This window comes from Bos grunniens, chromosome 14 (genome assembly GCF_055505025.1).
Source record: "Bos grunniens cultivar Pamir isolate PY7600 chromosome 14, Bosgru_T2T1.0, whole genome shotgun sequence".
Taxonomy (NCBI): domain Eukaryota; kingdom Metazoa; phylum Chordata; class Mammalia; order Artiodactyla; family Bovidae; genus Bos; species Bos grunniens.
Genome location: NC_141178.1, coordinates 57,424,840 through 57,446,841, shown reverse-complemented (window position 1 = coordinate 57,446,841; position 22,002 = coordinate 57,424,840). Strand labels below are relative to the sequence as shown.

At 39.6% G+C, this 22,002-nt stretch overlaps 1 protein-coding gene across 5 annotated transcripts in view; it reads right to left on the bottom strand.

Moving 5' to 3' along the window:
• Positions 1 to 2,741: 2,741 nt before the first annotated feature.
• The window catches only part of TOX (thymocyte selection associated high mobility group box), a 311,030-nt gene continuing 291,769 nt past the window's right edge, over positions 2,742 to 22,002 (bottom strand). For 3 of the 5 annotated variants that reach the window (XM_086336890.1, XM_086336893.1, XM_086336892.1), the window contains exons 7-10: positions 11,669 to 12,058; positions 10,554 to 10,595; positions 5,170 to 5,321; positions 2,742 to 4,869 (exon numbers count right to left, since the gene is read on the bottom strand). In XM_086336890.1, the coding sequence (XP_086193016.1) occupies positions 4,833 to 4,869; positions 5,170 to 5,321; positions 10,554 to 10,595; positions 11,669 to 12,058 (621 nt within the window). In that variant the 3' untranslated portion in view covers positions 2,742 to 4,832. The remainder of the gene's footprint in view (positions 4,870 to 5,169; positions 5,322 to 10,553; positions 10,596 to 11,668; positions 12,059 to 22,002) is intronic. The other 2 variants (XM_086336891.1, XM_086336894.1) reach the window with 1 other exon arrangement.

Genomic DNA, 22,002 nt, shown 5'->3' with positions numbered 1-22,002 from the left:
ATTGACATATATACACACTATAAAGAAAACATAACTAATAAGGACCTACTGTGGAGCACAGGGACCTCTTCTCAACACTCTGTTAATGACCTCTACGGGATATATGTATAACAGTGGATATATGTATATGTATAACTAATTCACTTTGCTGTACAGCAGAAACTAACAAGGCATGGTAAATCAACTATACTCCAATAATTTTTTCTTTTTTTTAAGTTAAAAAAGGACTTCTTACCTTGGTGTAATTTAAGTAGAGCCAAGGAAACGGAGTCTTTTACTGGTTTCATCAAGTCATATTTGCACTTGGTAATTAGTAAAACAACTCAGTGTCCTATTCATCAGTGTTTTAATTTAGCATTCTATAAACTTGGCTCCTGAAATTTCTCTCCTGCTCTCAACACTCCTACTTGTCTGACACCTTTTTTTTCTCCTTGGCTTCTCATTTTCTCGATGTGACTAGAGTATATTCCATCTTGTACTTTTGTAACTAGAAACTCCGGTTTGATTATGCAGACCAAAAGACTATAGCATAACTCATTCCGAAATTCTTTCTTTTGGTAACCTTAGGTCTCTTAATGAAAAATTTCCATTCTTCTTCACCTCCCAATTCTTATCCACAATATTTAATGCCCTCTATATTTAAAATCGTCAGGGGCACATCCTATAATGGCTGTTGAGGGCAGTTTGTGATGGACCGCTGGTGCTTCTACTTAGCATTGCATTTATTGTGCACCTACTATGAACAATGTGGAGAAGGAGGTGGCAACCCGCTCCAGTATTCTTGCCTGGGGGGTCCCATGGACAGAGGAGTCTGGTGGGCCATGGAGAGTTGGACACTACTGAAGTGACTTAGCACTGCATGCAATGACATTCCAAGTTGCTTTGGAGGTCAAGAACTCACTCTGTTTTAGGAAAACAGAGGGATCTGTACTGTTGGGTGACTCACATGAATTCATCCATTGGGTGACTCAGTGTAGTAAGTGTCTGAGGGTTAAATTTATGATGTGAATTCTGTACCTTGCCTTGCCATCATTTCAATGTTCAGCCATCAGCAAAACAGGTGGAATTCTCTGTTTCTGTAGTTACCTTAAAATGAGAGTTATGAATGGAATAAGAAAATGCAGATCACGTCCTCTTTCAACAAATAAACATTAAGAGAACATCTATGTGTAACAAAACTTTCATGTTCCAGCAGATAGTCTGTTTATTACCAATTTCCACTTAATTTTTTTACTATAACAAAGAAATAGGATGTTTATTGGGGTTTCCTAGAATCTGGAAATTTGAAATATTCTTTGTTTGGTCAAACATAGCTGTCTGGGACTGACTGGAAGTGGGGAACCTGGTAGACAAACAACATTACTTCTCTGGGTCTTTTCACCTCAGATTTTGTAAAGAACTTCTAAGTCCATTTGAAATTATACTGACATTGTAGCTAAAACCCCATCATCTTTAATTCCCAAACATACTGGGTGGAACTATATGAAGTTGCCATTTTTTAGGTAAAAGAGTCATATATAGTCAATTTCATATGGCTCAGTCTAATTACCTTTCAAACATATGCGGCAACTCTTTTGCACAAGACAAGTGAGTGAGTGAGTGAGTGAAGTCGCTCAGTCATGTCTGATTCTTTGTGACCCCGTGGACTGTAGCTCCCCAGGCTCCTCCATCCATGGGATTCTCCAGGCAAGAATACTGGAGTGGTTGCCATTGCAAAAGACAAGAGGTCCACAGGAAAGGAAAACTGTAGATGTGCTTATCTTAAATTTCAAATTCATAAATCAAAAACAATTTCTTAGTAGTGAATCGGAGTCAGGACACACGGTTCTTCGTTGTCATAGCCGTTGGTGGGTCACTGATGCTTTGATCAGAAAGGACTCCTCTTTAAGGCAACAAGGTAAAAATGATCCCAGAGACCAGCTTTAATCCTTAGCCATGTTCGCTAGTTTGACAAACTCGAAGTTGTTCTGTGACTGATTTTCCATTGTCAACTCACTCACAATGGAATGGCAGTTGGGGTTTTGGATTATTTTTTCTTGTGGACATTAGACAACTCAACCTTCTCCTAGCTGCTGTCAGACCTTTTTTCTCTTTTCTTTTCTAAAGAGTTATAACTGTGACTTTGGTGTGCTGGGAAAGATATTCTATGTTCAGCACTATCGCCAAGTCTCTCAGAATGCCTTTCCTGGAAGTCTGGGAATCCCATGGAGAGCTACATAACAGAGAACTCGGTGGACACCATCACTGTTCCTTATGGTTACAAGTTGGGAGCTGCTGGGCCCAGGCTGGATTCTGGCTTCCTGAAAAGTGGAGTTTCTCGGGCAACATCTGACAGAGGGTGTTCTCAGTGTTTCAGGAAGGAACACCTGTGGCTGGGGTTCATCGCTTCTGGGCCTAATCACTTCTGCCATGGATTTTGGGATCTCTCCTCTGGCTGGGTGTGTCTTTCAGAGACTGATGGATATTCAAATAGAATACGGTCATGCATCATAAGAGTTTTTATTTATGATGTATTTTCTTTTCTTTACATTTTTTCCCACTGTTTTTGGTGTTGAGTATCAACACTCTCTCTACCCTGGTTGCACACCTGCTCTAGAAAAACTGTAAACAACATTGTACTTTTCTGTGGAACCCACCTGTCAAAGCTGGTTGTTCTCATCCCGATAATTAGTTTCTCAGTTTAGACTTGACACAAGTGAGAATGTTACTTTAGCATAATATAATAAATAAAAGACATTAGGTAATTAGTAGTGCTGGTATATTTCTAAAATACTAAACAGACAAACAATAAACTGTGAACTTAATCACATGAGTTCTTATACAGTTTCAAGACAGGAAAATTAGAGCTCTCAGCTACAGTCATTTTAATAATCACATTGGATCTGCATTATTTATTAGTTATTACATGCTCAACTGATTCAAGGGTGTACAAGGCCTAAAATCATTTCAAAGCAAGCATACCTTTTGTTTTTTGAATTCTGACTGGATTACATAATGCATATATTTGTATTTAGTTAAATTGCTAAGTTTATTTCACACACTCCATGAAAAAGACATCAGCCATTCTCTTAATTTCCAACCAGACTGGTTTTCTTGCTATAACTCTGTAAGGGCATAATTTGCTCTTTCTGATGTAAAAGCTATGCCAGCCTTCAGCCAGATTCTCAATGCTTTTGGTTCTTTAGCAAATCCCTAGTACCCTCAGAATTCTCTTGGAAGACCCAGGAGTTCTGGAAAGAGAGTAGCTTGTGGAGGCACAAATGGCAACAAGATCCTCAATTTCTATCAAATTTCAAACGGGAACGCGTCTCCTTTTTCCTGTCTGGTTACTCACCTTTCATTTTTCGATATTCTGGACAGTGTGCTTTCCCTTTCCTCCTGTCCTAGTTTAATTCCTAAATGTTTTCTGGATTTTGTGAAAAGCATGCAGGTTGAGGAATTTGACTGATTTGACTTTAATTCTTTTTTGGGAGGGGGAGAGGGAGGAAGTTTACAGAAATGACTAAAATCAGCTGAGAAGTTTAAAGAATTGACTAAAACCAGCTGAGAACCAAGAAGCCACCTTTTCCTCTCAGGTAGGGAGCTCATCTGTTCAGTCTTGGAGCCTGTGTGACTTTTAGGGCAATCTTCTGTTCTATTGTATGAAGAAAGAAATTCTTAAATATCACAGTTTTTCATTTGCGTCAACCAAAGAAATATAGAAATAGAGGCTGGTTACTTAAATTTGCTGCTAAAATGAAAAGTAGGTTTGGCTTTATTCACTGTAAAAACTAAATTATAAAGTATTCACACCAAGCGTGAATTTTTTTTTTTTTTGCCAGCAAAAGTTAAAACATCAAAGAAACCTCTTTCAAATACTAACAAATTTACTTACAAACACCTATATTTATTATTTCATAAATAGGCGCAACAGTTTCCATAAAAAAGATTAAATACAGACACAGTATGAAGAAACAATAATACAGAGCCCTATGTAAAGGTTATAATTTAGCTGTTTTCAATCTCTTTCTGCATCTAATAAAATACCAGGTAAGCATTTGGCAGTTTTATACATGAAAGGGCTTAAATGACATTTACTAACCATTACACAAAAAGTGGTACAAAAAAGCAAGTTTTCTGCAGTACAAAATAAACGGTGTTTGCGCTTCCCCTCACACTAGTTTCTTTTTGTCTGATCAATGAGACAAAGCCAATTTGTTTTTAAATTAAAATCATTTGGGAGTACGTTTTTTTCAAATATTTTGAAAATATAGAACTATTAGTTGTTTTAAAAATGAAGTAAAAATATGAATGTTTGCCAATTTAACCCCTATTGTGAAATCAATAAACTGGAATGAGCCAGTTTCAAATCACAATTTAGCTACAAAAACATTCACATTTTATACTCTAGGAGAGTGTGACATAGATGCTATTTACAAACTTGCTATGACTGCTACATCAAGCCATTTAAAAAGTCTTTAGTAGTTTCATATAAACACCCATTATGAAAACCAATGGAAAATCCAGGACTTTTATCCAAGACATCTATAGTTGCTAAGGCAGTTACTATAGCGCAGCACTTCACAGCAAAAAACCAACATAAAATCTGAATGGTCCAAAGTTCCTTCAGGGAAGAAGAAAAACAATGTCCATAAAGGATTAAAAAAATAATAAAGGTAAAGAAGCATGACTATTTCTTCCAGAGTGGGTGACCCACAAGCTCAAATGGTCCTAAGTGCTTAGCAACTTGTATTTTTTCTAACAAAATGGAGAACTGCCTTGACTGTACAAAGCAATCCACGGTGAAAAGACTTCCCTGAATGCCTCAGTGGAAAGAAGAGGTGTCTGGAGTTTCAGGTAAGGTACAGTGCTTTGTCCCTCTGCATGCCCCTGTGTGGAGAGAAAATAGACAAGCAACCGGTGTTAACAGGACAGCCTTGCTACGGGTGACCAAGGGGGATGTCTGTCTGCTCTAGCTTGAGGGATGGGGTTGGACATGGGGAAAATGCACAGTGAAAGCCAACAGGGTTTAAAGGCATTTACTCTTGGAATGCTTAAAAATTTCTGGTTTTGCGAACATGGAACCGTTACAGATTATCTTTTGGAAAGCTGGAAGAAATAAGGTATCTTTTCACGACATGCCTGTTATGAGAGCTGTCTGCCACCAGGTGGCGGTGGCCGGCCGCTTACCCACTACTGCAGTAGTCGTTATTCCAGTCCACGGGCTGGGTGGGAGGATTTCTGCACCCGGAGCGCACATATTCCATGGCCTGGGTGACCACTTGTGCAGCTGTAGATGTAGGATTGATTATGGTCTGATAGTCGGGTTGAAGATTAAATCCCTGAAAAGCAAAGCAAGTCCACAAATGAGGATCAAAGTGCCTTGTTAAGAAGAAAAGCACCTAAATATTTAGCCACTGTTTGCAAACACTACTACCTTCCTGCTTGTGCCCCTGCAAGGGCAAGCTAATCCCAAGAACCATGAAAACTTAAAACAAAGATGGAAAAGAAGTGCCCACACTCCATCTTTCTTACCTTTCCTTCCTTTAGCCATGTGTTACTTGACTTGTACTCTTGAGCAGATACATCGAATTGAGAAACAATGTAAAATTTAGAAAAGCCAACTCAACCAAAACAAAGAGAAAAGGCCCTAAACCCCTCAGAGTTTATGTTTTCTGTCTAACCCAAGGATACATTAATAGTTAATCCCCAGAATATGCAACAGAATCTTTTCCGAAGGATTCAGGCAGCAGGTGGCTGAGTGTTTTATTAGACTACACCTATTCACATATTGTTCTCAAAACCCTTTTTCTTCATTCAGTCACAAAGGGACCATCTGCTTCTTCTTTTATTTGTACTTCTTTCTCAGCTAAAAATTTCAACCAAAGCTTTTTAACAGTTGTTGGACTAATATAGGGAAGGAGATTCAAAACAACTTGCCACTGGAAAACACAGAGGAGGAAAAGTATAAGGCAGAGAAAATATTTTAAAATTGAAAAGTCTATTAACTGGCAAATAATAATCAGACTTCAGGAAGGTTCTTTTAACACACTGGTGTGGTGAAGTGTTGACTTTTAATCCTTGCAGAGCTATTAAAAATTCAAGGACAGAATCTCTGAAGTAGATAGCTATATCTGGTAAACAAAAAGCATTATACGCTAAGAGTTATTTTTAGCTTATCTGGTGAATTCAAGAGCTGCATAAGCAAGCTTTGCTGGAAATGACCAAAAAAAGCAACTTAATTAATCTCATGGTTGTCTGTTTTTGCAGCAGATTTCATACATGGTTTTTACCCACTGAAAAACTAAGAGATTTAAAAACAAATCATTTTCTATTGACTTGCAGGGAGCTTCTTTTGAAGGAATAATATTGTTGAGATTTTATCTTTTTAAAAAATTCAGCAGAATGATCAGAGAATTGATTTTGAACTAAGGCTATTTCCTTGGACTTTTATTCATTTGCAAGTACCCTGGGTAAAGACTCAAAGACATCTATTATCAGATGTCCTCAATTCTCAATATTGGCTTTAAGGTATTAAATTATTTTCCATTCAAGGGATAAAGACTTCAAGCCAATGTCCAGGCAAACTCCCAACAAAGCTGCTCATGAAAGACAGAGCACTGAATGACTGGAAACAAATCACTGAAAAGTGGAGTATTCAGTCAGCTTGATTATTTGACCTCACACAGCTAGAAAGAGTAGTGTTTCCTAAACTAACAACTGGTTTGTGAGACGGAAGTTTGTTTACGTAGATACCACCTGCAGCTCCAGCCGTAAACATTTTCCAAAGCAGGGGGGCGTGAGAAGTGAGAGGAATATAACTGGATGTTTGGCACTCCAACGCTTTCCAGGCTGGCGTCCACTCTTTCTCTAGACCGTCTTGTATCTCTGTCATGCGTGGAGTTTCAGGATGGTCCTGTAATGTCTTAATGGGGCTTACTGTCCAGTTTTCTGGACCTCTTTCCCAAGTGTCTTGTGTAATGCTAGGCAGACGAGCAGGAAAAAGTCCCCAGGGAGAGGAACCTCAGGCTGATTTTTATTTCAGCCCCTCATCAGGGCTGCCCAGTGACCAGAGAGTGTGCTGCTTATTGGATATTCTCAGGGTCAAGTCCATAGTAGTGGCTCAATAAATCATGTTTTCCAATAAATGAATTTTACCATCAACTATTTGATGCTACTCTTCGAAAGGCCTGGGGAATATAACTGTGTAAATACCAAGGCTTTCCTATCTTTTTAATGTAAAGTTCTCCACATTGGATTTTTGCACAGTCAACAAAACATAACTTAAAAGTAAATAAGTCTTAAAACTAGAGCAGTTGAAAATATCTCATGTTAGGTGAAGGTATGGAAACATATGAGAAAGCAAAAAATAAGTAAAAACAAACCAACCTGCTTCTATCCAACACCACACAATCAAAGAACAGAAATGATCATTGCTTTTTTCTATCCAATGAACATGGCCCCTCAGTTGGGAAAGAGAGTTATCAGGAGAACATTAACTTTTAAGTGATCAGTTTAAGACTTAAATGGGTAACTTCAGTTTATAAAACCAAAATGATGTGTTATCTACGAAGCTCAAAGATTTAAAATTTAGCTAACTTCAATGCCTACATTTAAGATCACTAGTATTAAAACAACTGTGGACCGAGGAAAAGACAAGCAAAGCCTGAAGAACATAATTTTACTTGCTTTCAATTTAGAAAATGAAGCTTTCTTCTGACGACTGTATTAAGAGATGCTGAGGTCAAACCCAGAAATAACGGTATTTTTATTATTGTTGCAAGTATGAAACAACAATGACGATAGAAAGTTTTGAAAAAATGTTTGCTTAGTGATCTAATTAAGCAAGACTGAATGTTTTGCATTTTAATGCTCAAGAGAAAAATCACCAACTGTTTTGTAGCATGCCTGGAATTTTAAATTTCATTTTCTGGTGCCAGATTGAAATAAAAATAGGAAACATGATAAAGATTAATTTGATGTCAGAAGGGACATTTGCTCTTTAATTAGATTTCTGTAGCCCTAGCAGTTTTGTTGTGCCACCATATCAAGTCCTAAAAAAGCCTGCAGCAATACCAAACCGTGATCCTCGTATCCACACTTTACTGGGAACTAATTTCATTTCCTGCCTGTCTGGAGAGGTCTTTTCAACAGGCATCAATGTTTTTGTCTTCACAACTGATTTATTCATCAATCTCAATGTGATTTTTTTTAAACCTTTAAATTACACCCAAATCCTAAAGCAGCTGTTTATTACACAAGGAAATTGAAAATCTGTCTGTGTGATATCATACAAAGATTTTTTTCTTGAGGTTATAAAGGAAGTTGACAGATATTAATGATTTTTTTCTCTTGACCTCATTCGGCAATATAGTGAACAGAAAAAAAGGAAGAAAACTGGACTGAAAAATAAACCCCAGGTCTATGGGTTTAGTGTATAAAATATTATTCTAGAAAAAAAAAAACTATTACTCCTAGTGGATGATACGATCATTTTTAGGATACATTCATTTTCAAAAGGATAATAAAATAGCTAAAGTAATGCTGAAATATGAAACATTACTGTAAAAATACAGTAGCCATGAACTTTCTTGCTCTTTCTCTTTTTCTTTTTTTGGTGTTTGAAAATGGGAACATGGCCAGGAAGCAAACACCTTCTTGATAAAGATGATGAATCCAACAGGTCAAATTCCAGCCATAAGCTTTCTACAACGCACTTTGATGACATGAACATTGGCCCCACAGACCACTGTGATTGTAATAAACTGAGTGACATGGAGGTGTGACGGACACTCTGGATCTGATTTTAGGATTATCAATTCGTTGAGACTTCCAGTCTTCTTAACCTGCAGGATTCTCTCCAGGGATCTACCCTGACTCTGACCTCACTGCCCATCACTCTCCGTTCCTCACCATGCTCCCCACTGGCCTCCTTTCCATGTCCTGGATAAGCCACGTTCCTCCCAGTTGGCCCTCCAGGCCAGAGGAGTCCCTTCTCCTTGCTATGCTCCCTGCTAGTATCCACCCCACTCCCTTCCCACCCTCTGATTCCTAGAGGCTGCCTCCTCTTGAGAGATGCCTTCTTTATCCATCCCAGCCAAAGGCCTACTATTCCTTCACACATCTTGCAGTTTGTCCCCGTTTAATTTTCCCCATGGGATCCTAATAACTTACCTGTTTATCTTATTCCCACTGCTCCCCCTCTCCATTCCACCCCCAACTCTATGTGAGCTCCATGGGGGTAGAAGTTGCTCAATTTCAGCCAGCGTCTGGCATGTGTTAAGGGGTTCAACAAATCTTTTTTGAATAAATGAAAAATTTTAAAACTTTTAAGGATTTGAGAGTCTACAAACTAGCCTGTAATTTCTTCTAATATTTAAGCTTCTGCAACTCATTTTTTTAATCCTTCATTTGTTAACTTGTATCTTCAGTAGTTATTTTATTGACTACGTACAATGATCAAGCATCATAGTGATTTTAGTTACCAAGGTCTCTGCAGCTGCACTGACTCTCCATTTTGGGTTCATGCCATTTTGTCTTCTATTATTAATGTCAGTTAAAATCAAGCCCTACCATCTCAATAAGAAAACTTTCTGAGATACACTAATAGAACTCACTTAAATATTGATGAGTAACTTGTCCAATGTAATCTGCCCTATTTTTTCCTATTAAGATTCTATATGGAAAGACACATCTCCTGAGTTTCCAAATGTGGCCTTATATAATTCAGAAATGTTTGAAAACTCTTCAGGGTCACAGCTCATCTAAGGTATAGAGTATAAAGAGACAATGAACTGTCTCTGAGTGGATAGATTAATAAAAAGTGTTCTCTCTGCACAGAGCTCTGGCCCCCAACCTGGGGAGTGGACCACATACTCTATATTTTTTCCTCTGGGAAAAAACACCTCTCACTACAGCACTGAGAGCAAAACATGGGCCCTCAACTGGATAGTACCCTTAGGCAGAAGTCAACCCACCTGACCAAAGGTCTCTCAGCTCTTCAAACACTATTGGTTCATTAAAATGCAAGAAACCCACGAATGTCTCTTTTATCAAGAGTAATGTCTGATGGAAAGAAGGACAACATGGCCCTATTAATGTCACTCACTCGTCACAAACCTGCCGTAGACAAGGAGGTTGGTCTTTTCCAGTGAGTTTACAGCTCGTCTGTTGAACAGGTAAGTCAGTCATCTGAGCTTTATCAATATCCTTGGCTTGGGGACCAAAGACTTCGGTAGAGAGATGAGTCCTTTGCTCTCCATGATCATTTAATCTCAGAACTAACTAGGATTTACAGAGCCTCCCAAGTCTTAGGAGAAACTATTAAGAATTGACAAGAACGATTAACAGTGAGAAGCAGCAGGCCTAGCATTTAAGAATCAAGGGAGGATATTGTATACCTATGGCTGATTCATGTTGAGGTTTGACAGAAAACAACAAAATTCTGTAAAGCAATTATCCTTCAATTAAAAAAAAAAAGAGTCCAGGATCTGACTACTGAACAGAGCTAGGTTTGAATTCTAGCTCTGACCTTGGGGCAAGTTAGTCAACTCTGCTGAGCTCTGTCTCCTCACCTGTGAGATGAAGACAAGGTCAGGACCTGCACTGTGAGTTTTCTGAAATTAAAGAGGAGGTAAGGTAATGTATTAAGGTTTGTAATTGTCACCTCTTGGAAATCCTGTCTATAATAACAATAATAAAAATGGATTTGGGACTATGTATATCTGATTCCTATTTCTGCCTCCCCTCCACCCCACTGTGGCCAATTATAGACTATATCAGAGGGCTCCTATATCACTCTTATAAGAAGACTCTGCATATTTAATTATAGACCTGGGAATAAGTCATTGGATTAGGAAAGTGATAGGTTAATTTAATATGCTTTGTAGTTTCTACCTTGACCTGTTTTTTTAAAAACACATTTTTAGGATTTTTAAATGCTTTATATTCAGTTTACTTTACATCATTTGCTCCTAATTCTCAAATTTTAAAATAACACTAAAATCCAGAAGGAAAATTATTTCAAAGACAAGTTAAGCTAAGATTGCACACAAATGGTTTCCATAATTGTGGGGTAGACATGGAGGCTTCTAAACCTCCTGTGTTTTCTAATGTAGAAGCCAGATATCCATTTTAAAATAAAACTCTGGTTAGGTTAACATTTTCATTTCTTAGGACTCTTAAGGTTGTACCAAATTTGATATTTCTGACCAGAAATAGTAGGCCTGATTTCATCTTGCAGGATTTGTTGGATTCAACAGGCGTATCATCAAGAATTTCTCATTTCTGAATAATATACTGATTATATATGTATATGTGTATATATATATGTGTGTGTGTGTGTGTGTGTGTATGTATGTACATATGGCAGACTTCTCAACCCCAAAAAGATCTTAAGCAGTAGTGGCATCTGAAAACAACAAATTTCTGCCTCCCTTAAAGGCAGAAAACAGGGAGAGTGACGAGAAAGATGGGTACTGTGGGGAAGAAGTCAGGGATTATGAAAGGCAGAAGCTGTTGTGATCCTGTGAGGCTGCCTGACTCACCCATGCAAGTTAATTTTCAGGAAGCAGAGATCTCCCATTCTCTCTCCACTTACAGAAAAGAATGGGACCCCCACCCAATCCACTGGAGGAACAGACCCCCCCAGCACCTCTGGAGGGGAGCCCAGGGCCCGGCCCGCACATACCTGCTGCATGGTGGGGGAGTGTAAGGCGGGCTGGACCTGCATGGGGAGCTGGGTCCCGAGGGGCTGCTGCATGGAGAGCGGCTGGTGCTGCTGCAGGTTGAGATGCTGGTGAAGAGGGGGGCTGATCTGGAGGGGAGGAGGGGGGGACACGGCCATGTTGGCTATAGAGACAGTCACTGGCATTTGGTTGTTGGCCTTGGGTGCTATGCTCCTGGGGAGACTGGGATGCATGGCGGTTAGGTGAGGGTTCATTCCTGGTTGTTGGTGGTAGTGGGAACTTAGGTACAGAGCTGAGTGGGCCTGGCTGGGCCCGGGGAACACTGACGGCGGCTTGGCATTGATCAGCTGTGGAGGCTGAGCCGTCTTCACGTCAACAGGCTCGCTGTAGCTCTGTGGAGAAACAAACAGGAACCGAGTTAAGAGGCGGACACCCAGGCGCTGCTTTTGCTTAGCAAGATGCTCTGTGAGTTCACTTGTGAACGGTCACGTGGATCAGTACCTGTTCCTACTCTTGACTCCAAGAACTCTTCCATCGTCACTTGCCACATGACCTTATGCAAGCCTGAGCCCATTCCACCACTTTTATGAAATCTAAAACAAGGTACGTTGACATTTTTTCTTTGCTTAAATGTTAAGCTCTAATTTGGTGCCTTTTCTCATCATCCAAAGATGAGAAAATGAGGGGTGCGTGCGGCGGATGCAGTCAGTGTCCTACCGGGAACTACCCGTGTGGCTCACTTGGAAGGGAAGTCCGTGAGGGAGTTTATCTGTTGACTACATGCTTCGCTTTTATTTTTCCTTTTTATATTCTCAAAGAACCTTGACATTAGATATTGCACAAAGAAAACAATGTTGGTTAATGGAACTGGATAAGGAAGAAAGAGTTCAAAAATACCTTTCTGAAGTCATATAAAACCACATTAATGTATCTTCAAAGTAACCGTAGAACTCATCTTGATTTTTAAAGAGAGTTGGTGATGAATTGTCCTCAATAATGAACTGGATAAAAATAATCTCTCTTAGAAATTTTAGACTCCATCATAAATTAACATAATTTTCCCTGAATTTTTTTACACACCTTCAAATGGTCATTTCCTAATATCTTTTTAATTGACTTAAAAACTAGATATTTCAGTGGAAGTTGACAAGTATCAAGAGTGAACCCCAAGTTGTTTCTTCTTGGGCATGAACCTGCCTCCTACTTTTGCTGAGAGGAAGAGACTGCAAAACAAATGGTAAGTAGTGAAACCAGGTGGAGAAAGAAGATGCCCAAATTTCCTTCTGGAGAAAAAAGTCACTTGGTCAAAATAAGATCTTGAAGATGCATCTGTGCCCTTATTCAGTGCCTCTGATGTCATGCTTCTTCCACCAATAAGTCAACACGAGCCTCTTGTTACCCAGCACAGCAGGGCCTTCCTGGGCTCTCCCTGCTCAGTCTCTGTGTAGCTCGGGCACTTTCAGGAGCCTGGTTCATCACACATGGCGACAGGAAACTCCATGTAGGGACTTCATTGCACAAGTCAGCCAGCAACACAACTCGTTTCCTCCCCACAGTGTAGGGGATTGAGTGATAGCCACAGGATGAGCGGTTATGTATTATGTGTGCTGACTGCAGGAGGCCAGGCTGGGGTGCTGGACTGGTGGCCTCTCATACTCTCTCATACTCAGGTCATAGGAATGACCTGAATGACGTCTCTAAAAATACATCAACCATGGAGATGTGGGGTCCTGCGAGATCCTGATTACTCCATGCAGAGTAGAGAGTAAGGTGAGCCCTAAAGAATTCAAGCTCCTCCAAAGAACCTTCTCATTATATTTTTCTGTGTCAGTAGTGATGCAGTTTTCTGAAACAGGAGTAGACATTGACTCCCTGTCTTCTGCATTAACATGAAACAGGTCAAAAATTGTTCACGAAAATTTTCAAGGGAAGGCTTTGGATCAAAAGAGTTTTACTAAATGTAGTACCTAAAAGGAACTTTCAATTGATAAAAAAAAAAAAAAAAACTTCAGTCATTTACTTTCTTTCTTTTTCTTCCATTTAAAAACTCTTATTGCTGGTATGCAGAGCAGTGAACAATTAAAGGAAAAGGTCAAATGGGTTAACTCAGGCTGTGTAAACAGTGACTTGTTTTACATCAGAATAACACAGACTGCAGTGATATGCCTCAAAAACCATCCCATATATGCCAAGAAGATTATGTACTTGTTGTCTTTGTGTTTAAGTCATGTGGGAAAGTGTTTTCATTGTGTTGCATTCTCACTTCTTTTCCCAGTTGTGGAAGGGCTAATTTCATATTTAGTCACACACCGTGCCAACTTCATATAGGAAAGGAACAATCACACAACAACCAAGAGAGCTACAAAAATCAATACATGTTAGGGCATGTTCCTTTTTGCTTTATAGTTGCTTTAATTTTTTAAACAGAAGAAAAATCACTCACAATTCCTATACTATCAAAATTATAAAATATATGTCGTTGTAAAACGTTTTCACTTTTTATTTCTAGAGCCAATAATCACATCATTATCTAGTGACATGAGGCACACAGAGCAGTAGACAGGTATCCTGAGCGTGTGTGTGCACACGTGTGTGTATGTGAAGACAAAAAGACATGTTCAGATATGTTCATACATTCATCTTAGGTATTCCAACAATATTTAAACAAGCCTAAAGGCAGTATATTGGGTTGGCTAAAAAGTCTGTCCAGGTTTTTAGGTACCATCTTATGGAAAAAAGCCAAATGAATTTTTGGCCAGGCCAGTACCTATGTTACATTTAGAAATCACTAACTGTAGTAGGTACAGACACTCAGCAAGAAGGTGGGCTGGCTTCATGGACCAGAAGTCAGTCCTGGTGAGCAGTTTTAGGGACAAAAAAAAGATTTAGGGACTTTGCCCCCAACACAGTTTCCAAACTGTATTAGAGGGGTTTGTGGAAAAATAAATGTCCTTCAAAAACAAGTTTCCATGACAAAATATGTGTGGGAAGAGCACTGGGTCAAGGGAGGTTAGGAGGGCTCCTCTCCTGCGGGACTTGTCAGAGCCTTCAGTGTGTAATGCACACTGTGAATTTCCGAGGGACCTACCAGAGAAGTCTTTCCTCAGTGGGTAATTTCACTGAAATAGTCTTCAATTGGAAACTAATTCAGAAGATGAATTAATAAATTACACAAACATATCTAAAATGACAAATAGAACATACATTTCGATTTGAATAGTCATATCTCTTGCCTCAAATAAACTAATTTGTATTGCCCCCAAATACATACTTAAATTACATCCGTCTAGGTGTAATATCAAAATTATCTTTTGTTTCATGTTTACCGAATACTATCTGTATAGAGAATTTCATATTCTAGGCCAAGAACGGTGACACCATTTCCTGAACGAATTAGCAAATTGGTAACTTCTCAACTGTAGCCTAGAATTGCTAAGGCATAGGGCTTCCCTGGTGGCGCAGACAGTAAAGAACCTGCCTGCAATCCAAGAGACCAGGTGTAATCCCTGGGTCGAGAAGATTCCCTGGAGAAAGGAATGGCAACTGACTCCAGTATTCCTGCCTGGAGAATTCCATGGACAAAGGAACCTGGTAGGCTACAGTCCATGGAACTGCAAAGAGTTGGACATGACTGAGCAACTAACACTTTCACTTTTCTTCAGACACAGTAAGGCAAAATTCAAAATAAACCATGAATCAAATTCTCCTGAATTTCACTTTCTAAACTGTGTAGAGATAAAGACAGACACACAGACACAGACAGAAACCTACTTGAGATACTTCATTGCCAACTTTGAGAAGACTCTCTTTTCTCATGGTAACTAAACACAAAATCAAGACTGCCGGGAGAAATAGCAATAATCTCAGATACGCAGATGATACCACTCTTATGGCAGAAAGCAAAGAAGAACTAAAGAGCCTCTTGATGAAAGTGAAAGAGGAGAGTGAAAATGTTGGCTTAAAGCTCAACATTCAGAAAGCTAAGATCATGGCATCCGGTCCCATCACTTTATGGGAAATAGACGGGGAAACAGTGGAAACAGTGTTTATGTTTTTAGGTTCCAAAATCACTGCAGATGCTGCTGCAGCCATGAAATTAAAAGATACTTGCTCCTTAGAAGGAAAGTTATGACCAACCTAGACAGCATATTAAAAAGCCGAGATACCACTTTGCCAACAAAGATCTGTCTAGTCAAAGCTATGGTTTTTCCAGTAGTCATGTATGAATGTGAGAATTGGACTATAAAGAAAGCTGAGTGCCTAAGAATTGATGCTTTTGAACTGTGGTGTTGGAGAAGGCTCTTGAGAGTCCCTTGGACTTCAAGGAGATCAAACCAGGCAATCCTAAAGGAAATCAGACCTGAATATTCATTGGAAGGACTGATGCTGAGGCTGAAACTCTAATCCTTTCACCATTTGACGTGAAGAAGTGACTCATTGGAAAAGACCCTGATGCTGGGAAAGATTGAGGGCAGGAGGAGAAGGGGATGACAGAGGATGAGATGGTTGGATGGCATCACCGACTTGATGGACATGAGTTTGAGTAAGCTCTGGGAGTTGGTGATGGACAGGGAAGCCTGGTGTGCAGCAGTCCATGGGGTTGCAGAGAGTCAGACATGACTGAGCGACTGAACTGAACTGAAACACCAAACATTTTGTCTATACAGCCATTTGTTTGTCATTTGTCTTCTCCATTCTAAAGCATGAAGAGATCAGTACTGTTAAGCTTACTTTGAAAGAGTAGTATTTTTTAATCACTACAAGGACTATAACAAGTCAAACAGATTTCCCAAACTAAGGATTTAGACACTTGAAACAATTTTTAACACACACAGAGAAAAATTTTTGGGAAGTTACATGTTTTCCCTACACTTTTGAAGTCGTTGAATATAACAAGATAAATAATGAAACTAGCCATGTGCCTAAGCATGGCAGGCACTCCATTGGGGGTTCTCTTCCTGCATTCTCTCTTCACCATAATTTCCTGCACCATCAGGGAAGGATGTTTTTTGGGGGGTTGCATGGCTTGCAGGATCTTAGTTCCCCCACCAGGGACTGAAACTGGGCCCTGGCAGTGAGAGTGCTGAATCCTAAGCACTGGACCACCAGGGAATTCCCAGGAAAGGACTGTTTAAAGGTTGGGACTGGAATCTTACGTGTCCCATGCGTCTGTTTCAGTGCCAAGTACAGAGAAAACAAACACATTTGCTGAGTGACTGAATGACTGTCCTTGAACAATACTGGGAGCAGTCACTGTTGCCCTTGCTGAGACTCCTGATGAGACATACCATTCCTCTAGGGAGTAGGTTTTCAAATCTTTGAAAACTCACAGAATATCAGATTGTTCTTTACTGTCTGCTCTCATCGTGAACCACACCCTTTCGGAAGAAGTGGGAGATTACAAGCCTAGCTTTGCTCTTTAGTTGGATCCCGTGGGCTCTGCTCCCCACTGGGCCGGGATGGATGGCAGGAAGCAGGGAAGCTTACTGTGTTTCACCCCTATCTTGAGAATTTGTATCTTTATGTAGAGATCCACTCATTTAGGCAGGGAAAAAATTTGCTTGGGCCTCACTTCTCATTAATTCTTACTCAGACTAATAAACAGACACAGAGTTGTTTCACTGTTTTGGAAGACAGGCAAAACAAGTTCATTTTCCATAGCAAAGTGTCATGAATGCATAACCTGATTAAATGGAAATATGAAGAAATCCTAAGTTTAATACACTCGCACCATCATTTTCTTTGAATTAAACTATGAAAGCAAGGCTTGTTGTTGTTGCTTTAGTTGCTAAGTCGTGTCAGATTCTTTTGCGATCTCATTTTGCAAATAACGATACTGTATATGAAGATCATTATGCCTTCCATTCAGAAACTAGAATTACTTTCTCATTCAAACGAAATCATTTCAATTTGTTTCTAATTCCAAATGCATTAACCACTTTAACTCAGTGGTGTGTGTTTTGTGTCAGTCACCTGCCAAGTGTAATCCTATCAGTGTATACACAACTGAAAATCAGCCCTTGAATGTGGCATTTTCATGGGGGTGAGTGTGTACTTGTTACTGGTTTATGAGTAAGTTCTAGTTCCTGCTTTCTTTTGGGCCACTGATTCTAAAAGATGTTTTCTATAAGCAAAATGGTGTGTGTGTGTGTTCAGGGAGGGGGGCAAGGAGAGACATTTTGGGTCTCTCCAGTAGTCTTTCACAAAGGATACAACTCTATAAACACCAAACTACTTCATATTAATCAAGTTGTTGATTGTCCGAGATAATTTCAATCCCATTTACTTTGTATTATGAAGATAATATTGCATAGTGTATAAATGTTCCCTTTCTAGGATGATAAGTGCTATAAAAATGAAAGATTGACAAAGCAATTGTTATTTAAAATAGCAAAGCATAAACATAAGACATAAAGCTCAGTGGATGCAACAATATAGGAGTTGCTGAACCAAATCAGATTAATAGTCCATCTAATTTGATTCTTGTTTCCAGCACTGACCAATACATGATGCATTGGAAATTAAACAAAATTTATGCACTTACTCAATTGCACATTGTTACTTTTGGAAGGAAAATTCTTCTTGGTACTTGCAGGTGATTAGCTTACACCCTGAAGCATGAGATTTTATTATCTTTAAATCACGGTCTGGGCTTACAGAGCTGCAAATTTTATGTGAACAGTCATAAATTGATCCATTCTATTTTCAAATTCAGTGTCTCAATAGCTCTCCTTGGCATGAATTCTATAAGTTACACTCATCTTGTAAAAAGAAATGATTTGTTTTGAATTTAGTCCCTTTTAATTGAACTGAAGATTGTATTTATTATGGGTCATGGCAACAGACTGAGAACTTTCTTATTTTAGTTCAGTTCAGTGGCTCAGTTGTGTCCAACTCTTTGAGACCCCATGAACCGCAGCACGCCAGGCTTCCCTGTCCATCACCAAATGCCAGAGTCCACCCAAACCCATGTCCATTGAATCAGTGATGCCATCCAACCATCTCATCCTCTGTCATCCCCTTCTCCTCCTGCCCTCAATCTTTCCCAGCATCAGGGTCTTTTCAAATAAGTCAGCTCTTTGCATCAGGTGGCCAAAGTACTGGAGTTTCAGCTTCAATATCAGTCCTTCCAATAAACACCCAGAACTGATCTCCTTTAGGACGGACTGGTTGGATCTCCTTGCAGTCCAAGGGACTCTCAAGAGTCTTCTCCAACACCACAGCTCAAAAGCATCAATTCTTCGGCACTCAGCTTTCTTCATAGTCCAACTCTCACATCCATACATGACCACTGGAAAAACCATAGCCTTGCCTAGACGGACCTTTGTTGGCAAAGTAATGTCTCTGCTTTTGAATATGCTATCTAGGTTGGTCATAACTTTCCTTCCAAGGAGTAAGCGTCTTTTAATTTCATGGCTGCAGTCACCATCTGCAGTGATTTTGGAGCCCCCCAAAATAAAGTTTTCCACTGTTACCCCATCTATTTCCCATAAAGTGATGAGACCAGATGCCATGATCTTCATTTTCTGAATGTTGAGCTTTAAGCCAACCTTCTCACTCTCCACTTTCACTTTCATCAAGAGGCTTTTTAGTTCCTCTTCACTTTCTGCCATAAGGGTGGTGTCATCTGCATATCTGAGGTTAGTGATATTTCTCCCGGCAATCTTGATTCCAGCTTGTGCTTCTTCCAGCCCAGCGTTTCTCATGATGTACTCTGCATATAAGTTAAATAAGCAGGGTGACAGTATACAGCCTTGACGTACTCCTTTTCCTATTTGGAACCAGTCTGTTGTTCCATGTCCAGTTCTAACTGTTGCTTCCTGACCTGCATACAGGTTTCTCAAGAGGCAAGTCAGGTGTCTGGTATTCCCATCTCTTTCAGAATTTTCCACAGAGGTAGGTCAGGTGGTCTGGTATTCCCATCTCCTTCAGAATTTTCCACAGTTTATTGTGATCCACACAGTCAAAGGCTTTGGCATAGTCAATAAAGCAGAAATAGATGTTTTTCTGGAACTCTCTTGCTTTTTCGATGACCCAGCAGATGTTGGCAATTTGATCTCTGGTTCCTCTGCCTTTTCTAAAACCAGCCTGAACATCTGGAAGTTCATGGTTCATGTATTGCTGAAGCCTGGCTTGGAGAATTTTGAGCATTACTTTACTAGCGTGTGAGATGAGTACAATTGTGCGGTAGTTTGAGCATTCTTTGGCATTGCATTTCTTTGGGATTGGAATGAAAGCTGACCTTTTCCAGTCCTGTGGCCACTGCTGAGTTTTCCAAATTTGCTGGCATGTTGAGTGCAGCACTTTTATAGCATCATCTTTCAGGATTTGAAATAACTCAACTGGAATTCCATCTCCTCCACTAGCTTTGTTCGTAGTGATGCTTTCTAAGGCCCACTTGACTTCACATTCCAGGATGTCTGGCCTAGGTCAGTGATCACACCATTGTGATTATCTGGGACGTGAAGATCTTTTTTGTACAGTTTTTCTGTGTATTCTTGCCACTTCTTCTTAATATCTTCTGCTTCTGTTAGGTCCATACCATTTCTGTCCTTTATTGAGCCCACCTTTGCATGAAATGTTCCCTTGGTATCTCTAAGTTTCTTGAAGAGATCTCCAGCCTTTCCCATTCTATTGTTTTCCTCTATTTCTTTGCACTGATCACTGAAGAAGGCTTTCTTATCTCTCCTTGCTATTCTTTGGAACTCTGCATTCAAATGGATATGTCTTTCCTTTTCTCCTTTGCTTTTCGCTTCCCTTGTTTTCACAGCTATTTGTTAGGCCTCCTCAGACAACCATTTTGCTTTTTTGCATTTCTTTTTCTTGAGGATGGTCTTGATTCCTGTCTCCTGTACAATGTCACGAACCTCCATCCATAGTTCATCAGGCACTCTATCAGATTTAGTTCAACATTGTCCTTTACCGTACATTATAAAAAGATTCCATCAACTCTGTAAGTTTTGGCTCAAATCAGAGACAAAACCTCCAACTTGATGTGTGACGAAGTCATGAATCTGATTACTTAATACTGAACATACCAGAACATACTTGTCCAAATGTTGTCTCTTTCCAGGCTGGGGCTTCCGAGCAGCTGTATGCTTATTTCAATAATGCTGCTTTTACTTGGAATAAATATCTGGGAACTTCCCTATAGGATTCTTCCCAGCACCCATGAGACGCCATTTTACATATCCTTAGCCAGCTCTCTGTCTTTGGGTGGTGAATTTGTTTTTTGGAAACAGCTAATAGTCACTGGAAGCCAAGTCTGTGCGATGTACATGGGTGATATTTGAGAAAAAGAATGAGGTGTTAAAACAATGTTACAAGATTGATTTGCTAGTGGCTTATAATTTGCTGAGTACAGTTTTAAAAGAGAAGTTTCAAAAATCTTTTGAACTCTGGGGGCAATAATAAAATAAGTTTGTAGCCTCCCTAGGTGACACCTTTCAATGCAACACTCATTTTGGGAATATTAATTCTGGTCTATGTGGTAAAATGAAACTAGTTCCAATTGCTTTAAAGTTATACATTGTTTTTCAATCTGTTGAGACTTAGGTAGAGGAGTTTCTGAGTCTATGTAAAAACTGATTCCTTAAGCTTTATTTCTTGCCTGGAGAAGCCCAGGGACGGGGGAGCCTGGTGGGCTGCCGTCTGTGGGGTCGCACAGAGTCGGACACAACTGAAATGACTTAGCATAGCATAGCATAGCATAGCAAGCTTTACTTAGACCAACCCCAAATGACCTTAAGTGAAGGTGAAAGTGAAATCGCTCAGTCGTGTTGGACTCTTTGGGACCCCATAGACTAGCCTACCAGGCTCCTCTGTCCATGGGATTTTCCAGGCAATAGTACTGGAGTGGATTGCCATTTCCTTCTCCAGGGGATCTTCCCAACCCAGGGCTTGAACCCAGGTCTCCTGCATTGTAGACAGATGCTTTAGCATCTGAGCCACCAGGGAAGTCCTCAAATGACCTTAAATAGCATGTAAAACCACTCCAGCCCAGAAGCCATAGGCTCCACAATGGCATATATTCTTAGTCCTCAGACTCTTTGAAGGCTTCCTCGATTAAAGGGTCATAAAGACCATTTCAATTAAGGAACCCACATAGGTGATTTTAAAAAATGTTTACATCATTTTTTATCTTTATAAAAGAATATATCTATGAAGCAAATTTTTCTTATGTTAATGCCACTTAAAATTTTTCTTTTTATCAAAGCAGCTGTGTAGACACCTAGAATATGATCCAGCTAAATCCTGAATCATACACAAAAGTTTCCTGGTTCTTTGTGCACCTATCAATAATGTTAAAAATAAACTTGATAATAATAATAATAAT